At 39.7% G+C, this 17,209-nt stretch overlaps 2 protein-coding genes and 3 non-coding genes across 10 annotated transcripts; 3 read left to right on the forward strand and 2 right to left on the reverse strand.

Moving 5' to 3' along the window:
- Nucleotides 1-634: 634 nt before the first annotated feature.
- LOC144645880 (uncharacterized) lies at nucleotides 635-3,416 on the reverse strand. Its single transcript, XM_078505406.1, has one exon. It carries the CDS (start codon nucleotides 3,284-3,286, stop codon nucleotides 635-637), a length of 2,652 nt encoding a protein of 883 aa, XP_078361532.1. The 5' UTR covers nucleotides 3,287-3,416.
- Nucleotides 3,417-3,655: 239 nt separating this feature from the next.
- On the forward strand, nucleotides 3,656-16,967 carry LOC144645371 (GDP-D-glucose phosphorylase 1-like). 6 transcript variants are annotated; one of them, XM_078504930.1, is made up of 12 exons: nucleotides 3,673-3,792; nucleotides 3,974-4,011; nucleotides 4,729-4,905; nucleotides 7,163-7,279; nucleotides 9,194-9,301; nucleotides 11,288-11,419; nucleotides 11,856-11,914; nucleotides 12,138-12,240; nucleotides 13,076-13,179; nucleotides 14,273-14,442; nucleotides 16,414-16,494; nucleotides 16,726-16,967. In XM_078504930.1, the coding sequence occupies exons 3-12, from the start codon at nucleotides 4,783-4,785 to the stop codon at nucleotides 16,845-16,847; spliced, it is 1,119 nt and encodes a 372-aa protein (XP_078361056.1). In that variant the 5' UTR covers nucleotides 3,673-3,792; nucleotides 3,974-4,011; nucleotides 4,729-4,782; the 3' UTR covers nucleotides 16,848-16,967. The 6 variants fall into 6 exon arrangements, with proteins under 6 accessions (XP_078361057.1, XP_078361060.1, XP_078361056.1 ...); XM_078504933.1 differs by having other exon boundaries at nucleotides 3,675-3,792; nucleotides 4,734-4,905; XM_078504932.1 differs by having other exon boundaries at nucleotides 3,676-3,792; nucleotides 3,974-4,063.
- On the reverse strand, nucleotides 15,111-15,184 carry Trnar-ucu (transfer RNA arginine (anticodon UCU)). The gene has a single exon. It is a non-coding gene; the product is annotated as a tRNA-Arg (tRNA).
- On the forward strand, nucleotides 15,498-15,571 carry Trnar-ucu (transfer RNA arginine (anticodon UCU)). The gene has a single exon. It is a non-coding gene; the product is annotated as a tRNA-Arg (tRNA).
- Trnar-ucu (transfer RNA arginine (anticodon UCU)) lies at nucleotides 15,795-15,868 on the forward strand. Its single transcript has one exon. It is a non-coding gene; the product is annotated as a tRNA-Arg (tRNA).
- Nucleotides 16,968-17,209: the final 242 nt, after the last annotated feature.

Here is a 17,209-nt window from a genome sequence, read left to right on the forward strand (position 1 = left end):
TAGCGAGGTAAAAACAGAAAGAACTTACATGGGCTCGTGTACGATAGCTTCTCGAACTGATTTAAAATTATAGATTGTCCATTGTTCTTGTGGAAATCCTAAGCTAATAATATTGTCCAATAGTAGAATATTGTGACAGATAACTATCTTTAAAAGCGTAAAGGGCGCGAATTACATATGAGCGGAAAGCATGCAATAAAAAAATAGACACGCGACAGCTAGCGTGACAGTACAAACGATAAATATTCTCACGCGATATTTTCATGCGATAGCGTGACAGAACACTCCTCGCCTGGTATTTGTGAATACATGTACCACTAAAGTTAATACGTGTGGGTTAAACTATAGTGTTCCTTAATAGTGTTCCTCTGCTGCAGCAGGATGTTTCTCAGTTCTTCTGTGTTCAGCAGGATGGTTTACTTTCATCTGCTTTTAACAGGATACATTCTGTAATTGGTCGGTGGTAGTGTTTTTCGGATCCTTCCTTGGCGGTGATGAGGTCGACTTTTCGCACCTTTCCATCGCGGTCGGGTTGTGCTTTCGCGACTCTGGCAAGAGGCCAATCGTTCCTGGGCGCGTCCTTGGAGCAGAGAAGGACTAGATCGCCCTCTTGTAAGTTGCGGGAGTTGTCTTGCTACTTTCTGCGAGGCTGTAACGTCGGAAGGTATTCTTTGCGCCATCGTGACCAGAAGACATTGGCCAGATGCTGAACACGCTTCCACTGTTTACTGTAGAGGTCTGTAGCGTTGAATTCTCCTGGTGGTTGTTTCAGCTGCTGAGGTTTCTGGGTAAGCAACGTGGCTGGAGTGAGGATTTCTGGCGCATCAGGATCGCTTGAGACTGGCACTAGTGGTCTGGCGTTCACGATAGCCGAGACTTCGGCCATCAGGGTTGTTAAAACTTCGTGCGTGAGGTGTCTTGAAGGAACGTCCGCTAGTACAGCCTCGAGTACACGTCTCGTTACTCCGATCATTCGCTCCCAAGCTCCGCCGGCGTGGGACGCGTGGGGTGGATTGAAGACCCACTCGCATCCTTCCTTGAGTAAGTAACTCCGTGTGGTGCTGACGTCAGAAGGTGTCAGTACACCCTGGAGTTCGTTGCGCGCGCCTACAAAGTTGGAGCCACAATCGGAGCGTATTTGAATCACTGGCCCCCGTAGCGCTAGGAATCTGCGCAAGGCGTTTATAAAACTGGAGGTGTCCATGGATTCGATGACTTCGATGTGGATGGCTCGGCTCGACAGGCATGTAAACAGAACAGCCCAACGTTTGGCGTTAGAGAGACCTCCTCTGGTGCGTCGAGCGCAGACTTGCCATGGGCCGAATACATCGAGTCCTACGTAGCTGAATGGGGGTGCAGGGCTGACGCGATCGACTGGTAAATCGGCCATTTTCTGAGTCTGGCGCTGGTCTCTTAATTTCTTACACTTAAGGCACTTGTCGATGATGCTGTTCACCATTCTTTTTCCTCCAATGATCCAGTAGCCGCTGCTTCGAATTAAGCCGTGGGTAAAGACTCTTCCTTGATGCTGTACTTTGCAATGATAATGGTTGATGATGAGCTCCGAGGTGTGACACGACTTTGGCAGGATGAGAGGGTGACGTTCTCCATTACTGATGTCTGCTTCGTTTAGTCTGCCACCAACACGGAGTAGTCCGTCTTTGTCGAGGACGGGGCACAAGTTTGCTAAGGGACTGGTGCTGGGAAGCTTTTCTGAACGTTTTAGACACTCGATGTCTTTCCCGAAGGCTTCGTACTGGACGCTTCTAAGGATTATGACCTTGGCTTGCTCATATACCAGCGTTGAAGGGACTTCCTCCTCTACTCGGGCTTTGCTGTGCGACTGTGCGACTGTGATGAGCTTTGCGACCGCTCCTTGTAGCGTGGACCATTGGGAGAATCTTGAGAAACGCTCCGATCCAAGACTCGTGCAGGGCTCCACCTTAGTCGCTAGTGCCTTTACGTCTGAGCGCTCTTCCGGGTCATCAGCCAGCACTTCCGCTGCAATGTTTCCCTCTTGAATTGAGGTCGTTAGATCGCTGTTGTACAAGAACTTTGGTCCAGTGTGCCACGTACTCTCCTTAAGGTCCTTTGCTTCCACCGATCGAGTAGCTAGATCCGCTGGATTCTGTTGTGTGGAAACATAGCGCCACTGTTGTGGTGCTGAGGTTCTTCGAATTCGTTCGACGCAGTTGCTCACATAAACATAGAACCGGCGTGAGTCGTTCGTGATGTATCCTAAGACGACTTTGCTGTCTGAGTAGAATGTCACTGAGTCCGGCTTCCTTTCGAGTTCCTCAGTAATGAGCTCCGATAACTCAACGCCCATTACTGCCGCGCAAAGCTCTAGACGAGGTATGGTTGTTGCGTGGGCTGGCGTGAGCTTAGCCTTGCCGAGCACAAAGGTTACTTGCACTTCACCGGTGGGTTGGATTGTTCTAAGGTATGAGACAGCACCGATGGCCTTTTCTGAGGCGTCGCAGAAAGTGTGGAGCTCTGTTCGCGCTGCAGTTCGGAGAGGTTTGTTACTGTAGGAGCGGGGAACCTTGAGTTCCTCTAGTGACCGAAGGGAATTACACCAGTTCTCCCAAGCAGGCTTGTGTTCTGCAGGCAGTGGGGCATCCCACGTGTCCGAATGTGAGGCATTGAGGTCAGTGGTCATTGACCTTAGAAGCTGCTTCCCTTTAATGATTACTGGGGCTGCGAGACCCAGAGGGTCGTAGAGGCTGTTAGTTACTGAGAGGACTCCTCGCCGTGAGAACGGTTTCTCATCCAGTGAAACTCGGAAGGTGAAGGCATCGGACTCTAAGTCCCAATACACTCCAAGCGAACGCTGTACTGGGATTGGGCCTTTGCTGAAATCTAAGTTGTGAAGGCCGCTCGCGTGATCCTCGGACGGGAACGCTTCCACGACCTCCGCATGACTCGAGGCAACTTTGTGTAGGCGAAGGTTCGCTGTGGCCAACATGGTTTGGGTGCGTCTCAGCAAATCTATTGCGTCTTCAGTGGTTGGAGCTGAGTGAAGGCCGTCATCTACGTAGAAGTTTCTGTGTACAAAGGCCTTCGCGTCAGAACCAAACTCGTTCTCTCCGACCTCCGCGGTTTTGCGCAGGCCGTAGTTCGCTACTGCCGGGGATGATGTGTTGCCAAATATGTGGACTTTCATCCTGTACTCCGTTATCTCGCCATTAGGGTCGTTGTTCTCGTACCATAGGAATCTTAACAAATCTCTGTGGCACTCTTTGACTTTAAAAGAATGAAACATCTGCTCGATGTCGGCTACCATTGCAACTGGGTTCTGACGAAATCGTAAGAGCACTCCGAGAAGGCCGTTTGTTAAGTCGGGACCAGATAATAGGAGACTGTTGAGCGATATTCCGTTACATTCAGCTGCTGAGTCGAAGACGACCCGTATCTTGTCTGGCTTTTTCGGATGATAAATTCCAAAGTGTGGCAGGATACTCCGTTCCCAAGGTGCTCGCTTTCGTTTATACTTTCAAAGCCGATTTTTTTCCTGTTTTTTTTTTTTTTTTTTCCTTTCCTGTTTCTCGTCCCCGCTAACTGCCCCTGGGTATCCAAGGATGCAATAGTGCCTCCAGTTTTACCCGTTTTACCGAGTCTACTGGTCCTTCGGTCAGCGGCTGTTCACCTATGGGGAAACCGTGGAGACTGGGACCCAGAGTTTAGGTTGCTTGACGAAAGTCACGAAACCCAAAGAATGTTTTGGAATTTTGGTTTGGAAAAATGTATTGAGAAATACGCCCTGGACCTAATTTGTAATTCTCAATCAAGGTGAGTATTAATCGATTTTCGCGGGTAAAATTAGATTTAGTTTACTGTGCTTCACACACCGGGCACACATCGGAACTGACGGCCAGCGAGCGCTGATCATGATCTGACAGAAGTTTAATACACAAGATGATTATTTCAAAAGATTCATACTCTGAGATATGTATAAATTTAACTTTCGTAGGTATTTCTTTACTCAAGAGGTCGGTGATGGAGTTTTAGGTAAATTTATTCAGTAGTCACGTGACCAGGATGCCAATGGTTCCTTGTGGAGGTGGGTTTGGGGGGTGGAGGGAGGGGGGGGGGGGGGGGGTCTCAACCTCCATCTTCCCGTACCCTCTACTTCTGTTTACCATACCTTTTACTCCTGCCTCCTACCCTTTTAGTGGCAGTTCTCTATATCTTTTGCAATATAATGAAATGTTGCAAAATTTTACTTGTTTTCTCCTGTTTCCACCATCTTAAGAATTCCACTTTCTGGCCTCTTTCCTCCCACTTCCCGCCCCTTTTCTCCTTGGCTCCCGCCCACCCCTCTACCCTCCCCCTCTGCTCCCTTTGCCCTAAGTACAAAATTCGCTGTGCTGAAGTGCAATAATTGAAACAAGGAGACATCAAGCTTGACTAGTTGAAGTTGCTTTGTTTTGACAATCTAGCTACTTCTATGCTAACTCTCCCGAATTTTCCTGAAGTCTCCTGGATATGTTCTGAATCTCCTGGTCTCCCGTACAGTTCACCAAATCTCCCAGATACGAAGAAAAGTGCAAAAATATGTATTTTCCCACTTTAAACTTTGGCCTATTAATACTGTAGGAGAATATGTTTAAATCTCTGACACATTTTTGTGGATGCCTCGGTGAAGCTTTCTTTTGGATCCTGTCATGAAAATGTATCAAATTCTCATTGAAAAGACAGAGATTGAACCTTAACCTTATGTTGTAGAACAGCATTTAACAAGTTGCTGCAAGTCAAGACCTAACCAAACCAGTTGCTTTCATGCAAATGTCAGCCACAAGGTTTCTATCATCAGAACAAAAAATCAGCTACACTTCAGAAGACTTTCAATGGCCTAGTCCTCAAAATTGTGATGGGAAACAAAAGGACACCGAGCCAAGCAAGGTGACTACATGTTAGATAATTTTACCAAATTTATGTATATGTTGCAGTTAATTTTTGATCTTAGTTAATTTTTTATTTTAACTAGTTAGTTTTTTTTCTAACTAGTTTTTTTTTTTATTCTTGGTTAATAAGTAGAAAAAGTAGAACACCTCCCCCCTTGATATCTCATACCCTCCCCCCCATCCTTACTAACCCTCCCCTACTATCTGCTACTATCCCTCTCCCCTAAGTACTATCATTTATTTATTTTTCTTTTTTACTAACCTGCACTAGATTTGAACTCTCAACCTCTGGATTATGAACCACTATTTTTTTAAAATATATGATACCCTAACCCTAACCCCATTATTTAACTAGTTAAAAAAAATCAACTAGTTAGAAAAAACTAACTAGTTAAAATAAAAAATTAACTGAGATCAAAAATTAACTGCAACATATATCTACATGTATATGTAAGAAAAGGCCTTTTGCAAAACCCTGCCATGTGACCTTGCCATTTGTTACAAAAAATGAAACTTGTTCTTTATATATAATTATTTGGACCATTATGCATTTGACACCGACCATTGCACTGAGGTTAACTCATAAATTTTAGCCATGAGGGCCTTCCTGACAGGGGTGGTGGGGGAGCAGGGGGGAGAGTGGGGGGTATATGTTCCCTTGATCACTTGGAAATGTTGTGTTTCCTCCTGTGTTTGTTATCCATTCAATTGCTTCCTGAGATTTTCACACCAGGCTCTCATTAATAGTAGAAATATCCCTTTTCTTTCTTAAAGTGATCCAACAAGATATCTTGTTCCTTTAAAAAACAAAGGCCCTGTTTCCATTTTGCCAGAAACCCTAGGGAGGCCCTCAGCTGTAAGTTCAGGGGCTGTAACCTATTAACATCTATGAAAATATGTAAACACACAATTATTTTCTTTAAACATTTTAAAGCCATTCCTATTACCGTATTCACTTGAATAAGCACCATGGCGCTTATTAAGTTTTTCGCGTCTGTCAAGTGCGGTGCTTATTCGAGCTGGACGGTGCTTATTTGAGGGCAGCGGTTATTTAAAATTTGGACGCCACAAAGAAACTTATATTTTGCAGAACTTTATCGAAAATAGCATCTTTTAAGTGTCAGTATTCATCTCTTGTCGAAGAGAAGTGGCGCTTATAGCTGTCCTGGCAAAGTTTGCGGCCTTAACAACATTTACAGAACTGCATATTGTAAGAATGATGGATAGAAAACAAATGGGCAAGGGGTAAAACAATCACATTGAACTACAAAACATCGCTTTTGATGGAAAGAAGTGTGCAAGTTTGTTTTAGAGTTGCTTTGTAGTGCTGTTTTTAGTTAAACAGAATTTCTCAAACATGCTTATTGGGGGGGGGGGGGGAGGGCTTGAAGTTCCATGCAGCTTCCTTGATGCTTGTGATGTGATTGGTGAAAAGCCTATTCTTGTAACATGTACTTAATGGAAATCTTTTTTACATTAATTCACTAATATTATGTATTAGTTAAGAAGAAAAAGTGACACTCAAGGGTAAATGACCTAATACAGGTGCATTTTGAATGAACTCAGTAATTAAACTGATATTAATTTTGCACATGGTTCATGTGCATACTTAGGCTTTGTTTGGGGTAAAAAGTGGGAATCAAAGGAGTAAAATAATGGATGATGGGCCTTGTATCCTATTCACAATTTCTTGATTCTCACTGTGCCTTTCATAACCTAGGTTAATTAATAAATACTGGCAAATTTACTGCTGGGGGTAACCCTGCGATGGACTAGCATCCCATCCAGGGGGGAGTAGCAATACTCCTAGTCGCTTAATGCTACTGTATGGAAACCGGGATAAGCTCCGGCTGTATGGGCCACTTGTGTGGCTGCGAAAAACAGTCGGTCATCAGACATTGGCCGACCAAAATTTGCTCATGTCGGATGAAAACCCTGCAAGTGTGATGTCCAGGCATTTTTTTTATAGTAATTAATCCTTTTACATCAACAATGAAAAAAAAATAACCTTTTGTTTTGGGTGATGTCCAACCAAAATTTTGTTTTGTCTGACCAAGATGGTGTCTAAGTAGGACATTCCTATCAAGTAAAAAAAATTATTTGCAGCCCTGCACTTGGCTTGCATGGACACACAGCAGGCCAGGGCTCGACAATGGGCCGTTAGACTCAGAATCAAGTGTGCTAACCATTAGCCCACTGTGCCATCTCCCTAGTGTATAGTTATTAGTAATGTACCTTTTAATTTTTTTTTCTAGTTTGATAAGGAACTCAAAGAAACATGGGATGCTGCGGCAGATGCAGGTTACTTCACTTACAAACTTGACCATGTGGAAGGAAGAGTTGCACCTGGAAAATACTGTTTGTATATCCAGGTAAACTACCAAGAGTATTTTCTGGAGCAATGTTGTAATGATTAAATTATAATAATTATAATTTAAATTATTAATTTTAATTATAATTTTAATGTATTGTATATACATGTTGTATATTGTATATATTGTACTCATGGGTTGGGTAGCAGCTCTGGCAAGGACTCACGTGAGTGGCTCACTTAACCCTTTGAGAAAACAATGGAACAATTATAGGGAGGTCATGGGTTTGATTCCCGTCGGGGACTCAGAATTTTTTCTTTGTCCCATGCTCGTGTCATGTTGAACACTTCATCTTCATCATTTATTACCGAGCTTAAAATTTACCATCTTTATTGTTCACTACAAACTTGATGAATTCGACATTGCTGATCCTAGCAGTATGCAGGACTCGTGTCACTTATCAACCTAGTAAAATGGCCCAGCTCACAACGAGTAGCCCCCCCCCCCCCCTGGGTGCCCAACCGGTATCTGGGAGGCCATGGGTTCGATTCCCGTCGGGGACTCAGTATTTTTTCTTTGTCCCGTGCTCGTGTCATGTTGAACACTTCATCTTCATCATTTATTACCGAGCTTAAAATTTACCATCTTAATTATTCACTACAAACTTGATGAATTCGACATTGCTGATCCTAGCAGTTAATGCAGGACGCGTGTCACTTATCAACCTAGTAAAATGGCCCAGCTCACAACGAGTACCCCCCCCCCCCCCCCCCCTGGGTGCCCAACCGGTATCTGGGAGGCCATGGGTTCGATTCCCGTCGGGGACTCAGTATTTTTTCTTTGTCCCGTGCTCGTGTCATGTTGAACACTTCATCTTCATCATTTATTACCGAGCTTAAAATTTACCATCTTTATTATGTACTACAAACTTGATGAATTTGACATTGCTGATCCTTAAGCAGCATGCAGGACACGTGTCACCTATCAACCTATTAAAATGGCCCAGCTCACAACGAGTCTCTAATAGCTCAGTTGGTTAGAGCGCCCAACCGGTATCTGGGAGGCCATGGGTTCGATTCCCGTCGGGGACTCAGAATTTTTCTTTGTCCCATGCTCGTGTCATGTTGAACACTTCATCTTCATCATTTATTACCGAGCTTAAAATTTACCATCTTAATTTTTCACTAAAAACTTGATGAATTCGACATTGCTGATCCTAGCAGTATGCAGGACGCGTGTCACTTATCAACCTAGTAAAATGGCCCAGCTCACAACGAGTCTCTCGTAGCTCAGTTGGTTAGAGCGCCCAACCGGTATCTGGGAGGCCATGGGTTCAATTCCCGTCGGGGACTCAGAATTTTTCTTTGTCCCATGCTCGTGTCATGTTGAACACTTCATCTTCATCATTTATTACCGAGCTTAAAATTTACCATCTTAATTATTCACTAAAAACTTGATGAATTCGACATTGCTGATCCTAGCAGTATGCAGGACGCGTGTCACTTATCAACCTAGTAAAATGGCCCAGCTCACAACGAGTCTCTCGTAGCTCAGTTGGTTAGAGCGCCCAACCGGTATCTGGGAGGCCATGGGTTCGATTCCCGTCGGGGGGACTCAGAATTTTTTCTTTGTCCCATGCTTGTGTCATGTTCACTGAACACTTCATCTTCATCATTTATTACCGAGCTTAAAATTTACCATCTTTATTATTTACTAATTATAAACAACTGGAACAATGCCCCTAGCCCCAAAAACAGTATAGCAACTGCTACACTAGAGGACCAGTAGACTACAAGCTTGTGAGAGCCGCTATACTACTGAACCACACTGTGATTTAGATTGGTCAGCTGGGTAAATGTATCAGTTAGACAAGTTCACATTACAAACACTCAATCAATACTATGTTAGTTAAATAAGTAAGTGTAAACACTTGTCATAATTACTGTCACCATCTGTTTCTGAATCTGTATACAGTTAAATGAACTACGATTCACCAAAAGAAGAAAACCAGATCCAATGAACAGGGTATCTGAACCATTCAACCCAGCAAAATTTAACTTCACCAAAGTACACAGCAAAGAGGTAACCAAAATGTAGTTCTCAAAATATAAGACTTGTGACCTAGTAGGGGTCGTGAATGGTCTTAAAGTTTTGCAGTGTTCGCTAAATTACACAAATTCAAATTAATTTAAATTTAATTTAATTTGAAGTCTTAAAAATTAAATTTAAATTTTAAGGCTTCAATAGCACATTTGGACGATGTCATCATTTGACTACAAATACCAGAATTCATTTCGCCTTTCCTTTGTTATTCAAATTTTGAATTCCCAGAGGGGTTTGAAAAACAATTGCTCTAATTAGAATGACAAAAAGACAAAGCGGAGGATTCTGGTAGTTGTAGTCAAGTGACGCCATCATGCAAATCGCCTATTCAATTAAATTTAAATGAAATTTAAATTTAATTTTAGACTTTAAATTTTAATTTAATTTTAATTTAATTTTAATTCAATTTTAATTTTAATTAATTTTAATTTAATTTAACTTAATTTCAATTTAATTTAATTTTAATTTAATTTAAATCTTATTTTAATTTTAATTTATTTTTAATTTTAATTTTATTTTAATTTTAATTTTAATTTAATCTTATTTTAATTTTAATTTATTTTTATTTTAATTTTTAATTTTAATTTTAATTTATTTCAATTTTAATTTTAATTTTTAATTTTAATTTTAATTTTAATTTTAATTTTTATTTTAATTTTAATTTTAATTTTTAATTTTAATCTAATTTTAATTTAATTTTAATTTTAATTTAATTTTAATCTAATTTTAATTTAATTTTAATTTTAATTTAATTTTAATTTTATTTTAATTTTAATTTAATTTTAATCTAATTTTAATTTAATTTAATTTTAATCTAATTTTAATTTTAATTTCAATTTAATTTTAATCTTATTTTAATTTAATTTTAATTTATTTTAGTTTTAATTTTTAATTTTAATTTAATTTTAATCTAATTTTAATCTAATTTTAATTTTAATTTAATTTAATTTTAATTTAATCTGAACAGTAAACAAGTTTCATTGTGGATGAAACTTGTTGGAAGTGTGACCTAGTTCAGTTTGTTTATTTGGTTTTGTTTACTCATTTTCTTTGGTCGGATCGGATGTATACAGTTTAATTTAACCAATGGTAAACGCCATAGCGTACACTATTGAGTTATGGATGTACGCGGGAGGTTGCTAAGCACAAAAGAAGCGTAAGAGTCTAGCTTCTTGAGTGTTTAGCAAGCCTCCCAAGTACATTCATAACTCAATAGTGTACGCTATGGCATTTACCATTTGTTTTATAGCACAACTTTTAGGCGATTTGTTACAGTTTTTTGAGGTAAAAGTGTGCACGCTTATTTAAACAAATGCATGTAGTGTTCGCGTAAATGCTGACAAAAACCTAAAAGAAAAAACAAACAAACTTTTTAAATTTTTTTATTTCAGGCGTGCCTTATGCCTAGAATTCTTTCAGCATTATGGAGAGACGGATGTTCTTATCTTTAGCTTTTCAAATTCACAGGAAAATTGAGAAAATATGTATATTAAACTCGTGAAGTAGCAGCACTTTCTTGTGCCATGTCGCATCAGATCAGCGTGTGCGCTCAGGTTGAAGACATACGTCAGCGTACACCCATGGGCAAATAGTAGACAGTAAATTAACCAATCAGAGTGTGCGCTTTACCTTAGTTGTGCTATAATTTTTATTGTTGCTGTTGTCTAAGCAGTGTACATAAACTATTGTTTATTGTTTGCAACCGTTTTTTGTATGCAAGGATAATGTGGTTTTGTTTTTTCAGTTAGTTGTTTAAGTTTAATAAGTGGGCTAAGAACTGTCTGCTTATCATGCACCGCATTCTGTTTGGCAGTTTTTTGGGTGTGGGGAATTCAAGAATAATTAATTTAAATTTAAATTAATCTTAAATTAAATTAAATTTAAATTAAACTCGTGATTTTAGGAGTTACATAATTATATAACTACAGTAATGATATAATAACTTTCCTTTTTTTATGATTTCAGGTTTTGTTTGAACTTTGTCCAAAGCACAGGATTCCAACAAGCAATGATCACCATCTCATGATTATAAATCTCAGCCCGTTGGAATATGGACATTCTCTTTTGGTTCCAAGTTTAAATTCATGTCTTCCTCAGGTAGAGTGCATTACAATGATTACAACTGTTTCAATTTGAATTCATTTTGTGCCTGTGTTGGCTTTTGTCTGATACAAATTAAATTGTTAAAGATATTTGAGTCAGAGCAGAAATCTGTGATCAAAAGGAAATCAAATCTTAACAGGATTTTTGATTTTTCTGAAATATGGATTATGAGTTACGAAAATTTTGGGATTTCACTATACCTTACACCCTGTACAAGTCCTAAGCCATTACCACTTCCCAACCGTTTTATAATAGTTATTTGCATTAAAATTAATTTTATTCCTTGATGGTCATTCAATTGATGCAAGTCAGAATTAAATGTAATATTTGTTGAAGACTAGTAAATAACTGCTTAATACTAACCCAAAACCTTCTCACTAAAAACCGGTGAAATAGTACTAATTATTTTTAATTCATTATTAACCTTTAGATACTAACCGAGGAGGGAATATTCCTTAGTCTGGAGACAACTATGCTAACTAACCACAGGTAACTTAAATTCTAAAAGTTAATTTTTTAATATAATAACATTTCAGTGACAATGATAGTAGTGATGAAAACAAAGTGCTTTAAACAAACTTTTCTAATAATTATTTCTGCTAAGAAAGTTCAGGATACCATCATTTCTTTTCACACATACCCAAAAGTGTCATTGAAAAGTAGTAAATTCTGAAACCAACATTTACATGAATTGTATCGTTGTTATTTGCAGAGGATTCCGTCTGGGCTTCAACAGCCTTTGTGCTTATTCCTCAGTGAACCATCTACATTTCCACACGTGGTATAGTGATAACCCATCCTATCTTGAGACAGTGGTGAGAATTTGTTTGCAATAGGTAAAAGGGGCTTTGTCACGGATTTAATCATATATTTTAAACAGCCAAAATTTCTATTTGTGTCGCCGGAAACCTAATAATAATAGTACATTTTTATTACAAATTGCTGTATTAGAGCACTGAAACTCTTAACGAGCGTCTTTAGCTGCAGATGGCTCGGATGGAAATGGATTGCAACTTGAAAAATTGAGGCTTAACTTTTCAAGTTGTTTCCGCGCTTCTTCACAAAATCGATATTTATAGCCGTAGTTTGATTTCTATCCGCATTTTAAGGTTATATCTTCCTTTGGATGTTCAAAGATAATGTTTTCCATGGATTAAGTTGCCTTCCACTAATTTCAGAATAGTTTAGACCAAAAATCTGCGAAATCCCCGTGACGTAGCTCCTTAATCAATTGCTAAATGATAAACAAATAAATACAATCCTTTTGAACGATTTAGTTGTACTGGAAAGCTTGGAAGTACAGATGAGAATGTGCTCTGAACAGTACGTTTCAGTGTCAATATTCACGGGCTTTTTGCACTCCCCTCAGTTTTTGCTCGCGTTCAGGAATCAAGATGGCGACCCCTCAACCTCAACGAACAATCTCTACAACTTCACGGAAAAATAGGGGACTGCATGTGAACAGTCTAGGCTCACAGCACATTATAGGACGGTTCCCGCAACACCGATAATAACCTAGCATTATTGACACTGGGCACATTATGTGCAGAGAGTTGTGTAGTTCTTTCCACACATTGCAGGCGTATGGTACCTGAGGTTATAACTGTGACAGAAGGAACTCATATATGCTTTTTTTTTATCCCGGAATAGGATGTTATTCCTGTTTGCGAGGAGGTCTTTGAAGTCAGAGATTATCCCACAACCACGTTTGTCTTTGAGCTTGGACCACAAACTAATGTCAGTTTACTAGCAAGGTGAGGAAACTAAGCATACAGCATACAAACAGACAAACAATTAAACAAACAAACAAACAAACAAGCAAAGAAGCAAACAACTAAACAAACAAACAAACAAACAAATAAAAGCCCAGCCAAAAGATTATAAAGTAATGCTGTCATTGAACTGATCATCAAAAAAATAACCTTTATAAAGCGAAATATTTTTACAACAGATTCTGGTTTTATCGACTTTTGTACGATTTTGAGAAGCTAAATAACAAGCATATCTATCTGACGATACACCCAACAATAATAAATTGATGGGAATACATAAAGTCAAACATTAGGAAGTGAGGATTTTTTTATTTTTATTTGCAAATCAATTGATACAGGTACTTACATCACTTACAGAAAAAAAAGGCTACTTACAAAAGATGACTTACACTACTTACGGGACGGTTACTTACATTACTAAAATACAATTATAATTGTTGAGTAGAAGAAGAAGAAAACTAACACTACTTACACTTAGTCTATAGAAAAACAAAGAAGAAAAAGGGAAAAAAATTACACACACACGAAAATGCGAAAAATACAAGAAGTGTCTAATTATAAGTTCCGTCAAAATAATTATAAAATATTAACTCTACTGTTGAAAAACAGGGAGAAGCTCTTTCCATTTTTCGTTATGATTTTTTAGCTTTTTGTTTTGTTTAGCTATGGCAAGTTCTAAATCGTAAGTTATTTTTATCCTGGCTTTCAATAATGAAAGAGATGGCTTTATATTGAATGGATTGCGAAGTGGACAAAATTGAAAAAGTTGGTCGTAGGGAAGAATACCCTTTTAAACTCCTCCCTTAAATGGCCAAACGCCACCATGGGAATGAATGACGTGCTCTGATCTTTTCAGGATATAAAGAAAGAAAAAATGAAATCGGTAACATTTGCGATGCAATTCTTGCGCTCAGCTACTAGCCTGCGAACGACTCACAAATACGCTGCTCACGGGTGAGGCTCCAAAAGTAAACCTGCAGGGAAGGGGCTATAAGGTTAGACTACTTAGCTTTGCAACTACATTTATTTCTCTCGTCTTTCCGTTTGTCAATCTTTTTTCGTTTTTCTTTCACAGAAAAATACACCAAGTATCATCCTATTTTGTAACAAACGAGGTAGCTCACACTTATCTCATTTTACGGGGAGACAAATGCAGTTCAACGACTCAAAAAAGCGAGTCTGGTAATAAGGAAAGCGACCATTCCGTGATTAGAGTCTTCCTCTGGCCAAGAAATCCTGTGTGCGGTTAGTATATGCTGCTAATCATTTGAAATAAACCCTTTGGAGCATGGTCATGTCTTGCCGCTTATGTCCAAGATGGCTGTTGTTCTCCTGTACAGCAGTCGCCATGTTGAATCATAACGCTACATTCACTGCAAAATGCTCAGTTAACTTAAGGCCATCGTGTTTCCCTTGAAATGACAGCGACAATGTTGATGAACAAGGACGACAAAGTTTAAGACAATTAAAAACGACGATGACAATAATAATAATAATAACTTGCTAATTTATATAGCGCATATTTCCATGTTCTGATCAATAGCGCTTTACATATTTAAGAGAAAATTAAAAAAAAAAAAATTACACGACCATGAAAATAAAAATAAAGTTATAAATTATAAAAATACTTCTTAAAAAGATGGTGTGGTGTGATGGCACGACGACAACTAAAGCGTTACTACGCTTATCAGTTGAGTACGCACGGAGGGAAGATTCGCGCCCAAGTTTTACCGTTAAAACTCTGCTGTTGTCAGGGGCGACAGAGCTAGTTTCCATTGGAAACATAGGATATTAAATTTATAATGTGTTGGAGTGCCGGTAGTAGGCAATACTGCCGATACACCAAATCCCCTCGGATATACACCCTGTTAAAGGAAATTTGGGAGGGTTCCCGCGGGGCAAAGAAAAATCTCTGACCCCGGCGGGATTTGAACCCACGACCTCCGGATTAGATCTACGGACGCTCTACCGACTGAGCTACGAGGCCAGTACGGGAGCAGGTCGGGGTAATTAAGGTAGTGAGTCGCGGTAAGTATACAAGGTGATGAGTAGATGATAGATAGGACCGCGTGGCACCCGTTTAAATAGGATATTAAATTTATAATGTGTTGGAGTGCCGGTAGTAGGCAATACTGCCGATACACCAAATCCCCTCGGATATACACCCTGTTAAAGGAAATTTGGGAGGGTTCCCGCGGGGCAAAGAAAAATCTCTGACCCCGGCGGGATTTGAACCCACGACCTCCGGATTAGATTTACCGCGACTCACTACCTTAATTACCCCGACCTGCTCCCGTACTGGCCTCGTAGCTCAGTCGGTAGAGCGTCCGTAGATCTAATCCGGAGGTCGTGGGTTCAAATCCCGCCGGGGTCAGAGATTTTTCTTTGCCCCGCGGGAACCCTCCCAAATTTCCTTTAACAGGGTGTATATCCGAGGGGATTTGGTGTATCGGCAGTATTGCCTACTACCGGCACTCCAACACATTATAAATTTAATATCCTATTTAAACGGGTGCCACGCGGTCCTATCTATATCTCTATCACTTGTATACTTACCGCGACTCACTACCTTAATTACCCCGACCTGCTCCCGTACTGGCCTCGTAGCTCAGTCGGTAGAGCGTCCGTAGATCTAATCCGGAGGTCGTGGGTTCAAATCCCGCCGGGGTCAGAGATTTTTCTTTGCCCCGCGGGAACCCTCCCAAATTTCCTTTAACAGGGTGTATATCCGAGGGGATTTGGTGTATCGGCAGTATTGCCTACTACCGGCACTCCAACACATTATAAATTTAATATCCTATTTAAACGGGTGCCACGCGGTCCTATCTATATCTCTATCCATTGGAAACATCTTGTGCTGTTGACGTCAGCAGTCCCGTGCGCGCGCGAAAGTTGAATTACTGAAAAGTGCAACAGACTGCTGACGTCAAAAAACGAGATGTTTCCAAAGGAAACTTATCTAGCTTTGTCGCCCCTGACAACAGCAGAGTTTTAACGGTAAAACTTGGGCGCAAAACTTCCCTCGTGCATACTCAACTGATAAGCGTAGTAACCACAAAACGAACAACGAAGTGGCATGCTAAATCCCTTGAAAACCATCTTATCTGTTGTCTGATCCTGTCGTGTTGTAGGGTATGCCATGTAACAGAACATTACAAGTTGAAGGAACAGACAATTGAGTTTCTTCCTTTCTTTTCCCATTCCTTGTTCTAATAGGTGCTGAAGTAAAGAGTTCTTATGAATCTGATGAGCGGCCCATGGCTGTCTGTGAATTTTCAGGCTTCGTTGCAGTAGAAAGTAAGATATTACGTTCTTCTGTATCCTGATAACGCCTGATGACAAACGTTTTTTTTTTCAGAGGATTGGAGGCGGATGGCGGAAGGATCAACTTTTTACCCGCTTATAGCATGTGAAATTGTATTTTGTTTTTATTTACTTAGTTACTTGGTCGCTTCCTTGCTTGCTTGCTTAGTCAGCTATTAAGTTATTTATTTATTTATTTATTTTTGTTTTTGCGTTGCTTTCCAGCGAGAGAAATCTTCAATTCATTTACTGAAGAACAATTCTGTGAATACATGAGACGAGCTACGTTACCAGAAGAACAATTTGTCAGACACAGAGAGTCAATGCGGGAATTATTGAACAAGTAGAAATGTGCCGTTCTTTTTAGTGAAAAAATCAATTTTAAAGCGGATTTTATTAAAAGTATCCTCTAAAATTTTATAACTAACACGTTAAAATAAATTACCACATTTAAATTCTTTTAATAATTGGGTCTTCCGTGGCTTGTTTCATGAAATGCGTCTGCGTTGGCAGGCTAGTTTCATCAATTTATGCGTGGAAACCAGTAACACCCTGGTTTCATCACTTGAAGTTCTACGAGTTGATGTTAAAAATACACAAATAAACAAACAAACAAACGAAAAAAGTACAGTGAATTCCCGATTTCTTGGTCCTCCAAGGGAAGCTTAAAAAATATGTGGAAAATCGCGGGACGACGGTCTATGTTTTC

The sequence above is a fragment of the Oculina patagonica genome, chromosome 3 (genome assembly GCF_052425735.1).
Source record: "Oculina patagonica isolate OP01 chromosome 3, crgOcupat, whole genome shotgun sequence".
In the NCBI taxonomy this organism is placed as follows: domain Eukaryota; kingdom Metazoa; phylum Cnidaria; class Anthozoa; order Scleractinia; family Oculinidae; genus Oculina; species Oculina patagonica.

Excerpts from the sequence above, each read along its gene's own strand:
- LOC144645880 (XM_078505406.1), bottom strand. The coding sequence starts at position 3,286 with ATGGTAGCCGACATCGAGCAGATGTTTCATTCTTTTAAAGTCAAAGAG.
- LOC144645371 (XM_078504931.1), top strand. The coding sequence starts at position 4,783 with ATGCAAATGTCAGCCACAAGGTTTCTATCATCAGAACAAAAAATCAGC. Across the intron at positions 4,906-7,162 it reads AGGACACCGAGCCAAGCAAG|TTTGATAAGGAACTCAAAGA; the intron begins GTGACTACATGT and ends TTTTTTTTCTAG. Across the intron at positions 13,180-14,272 it reads AATGTCAGTTTACTAGCAAG|AAAAATACACCAAGTATCAT; the intron begins GTGAGGAAACTA and ends TTTCTTTCACAG.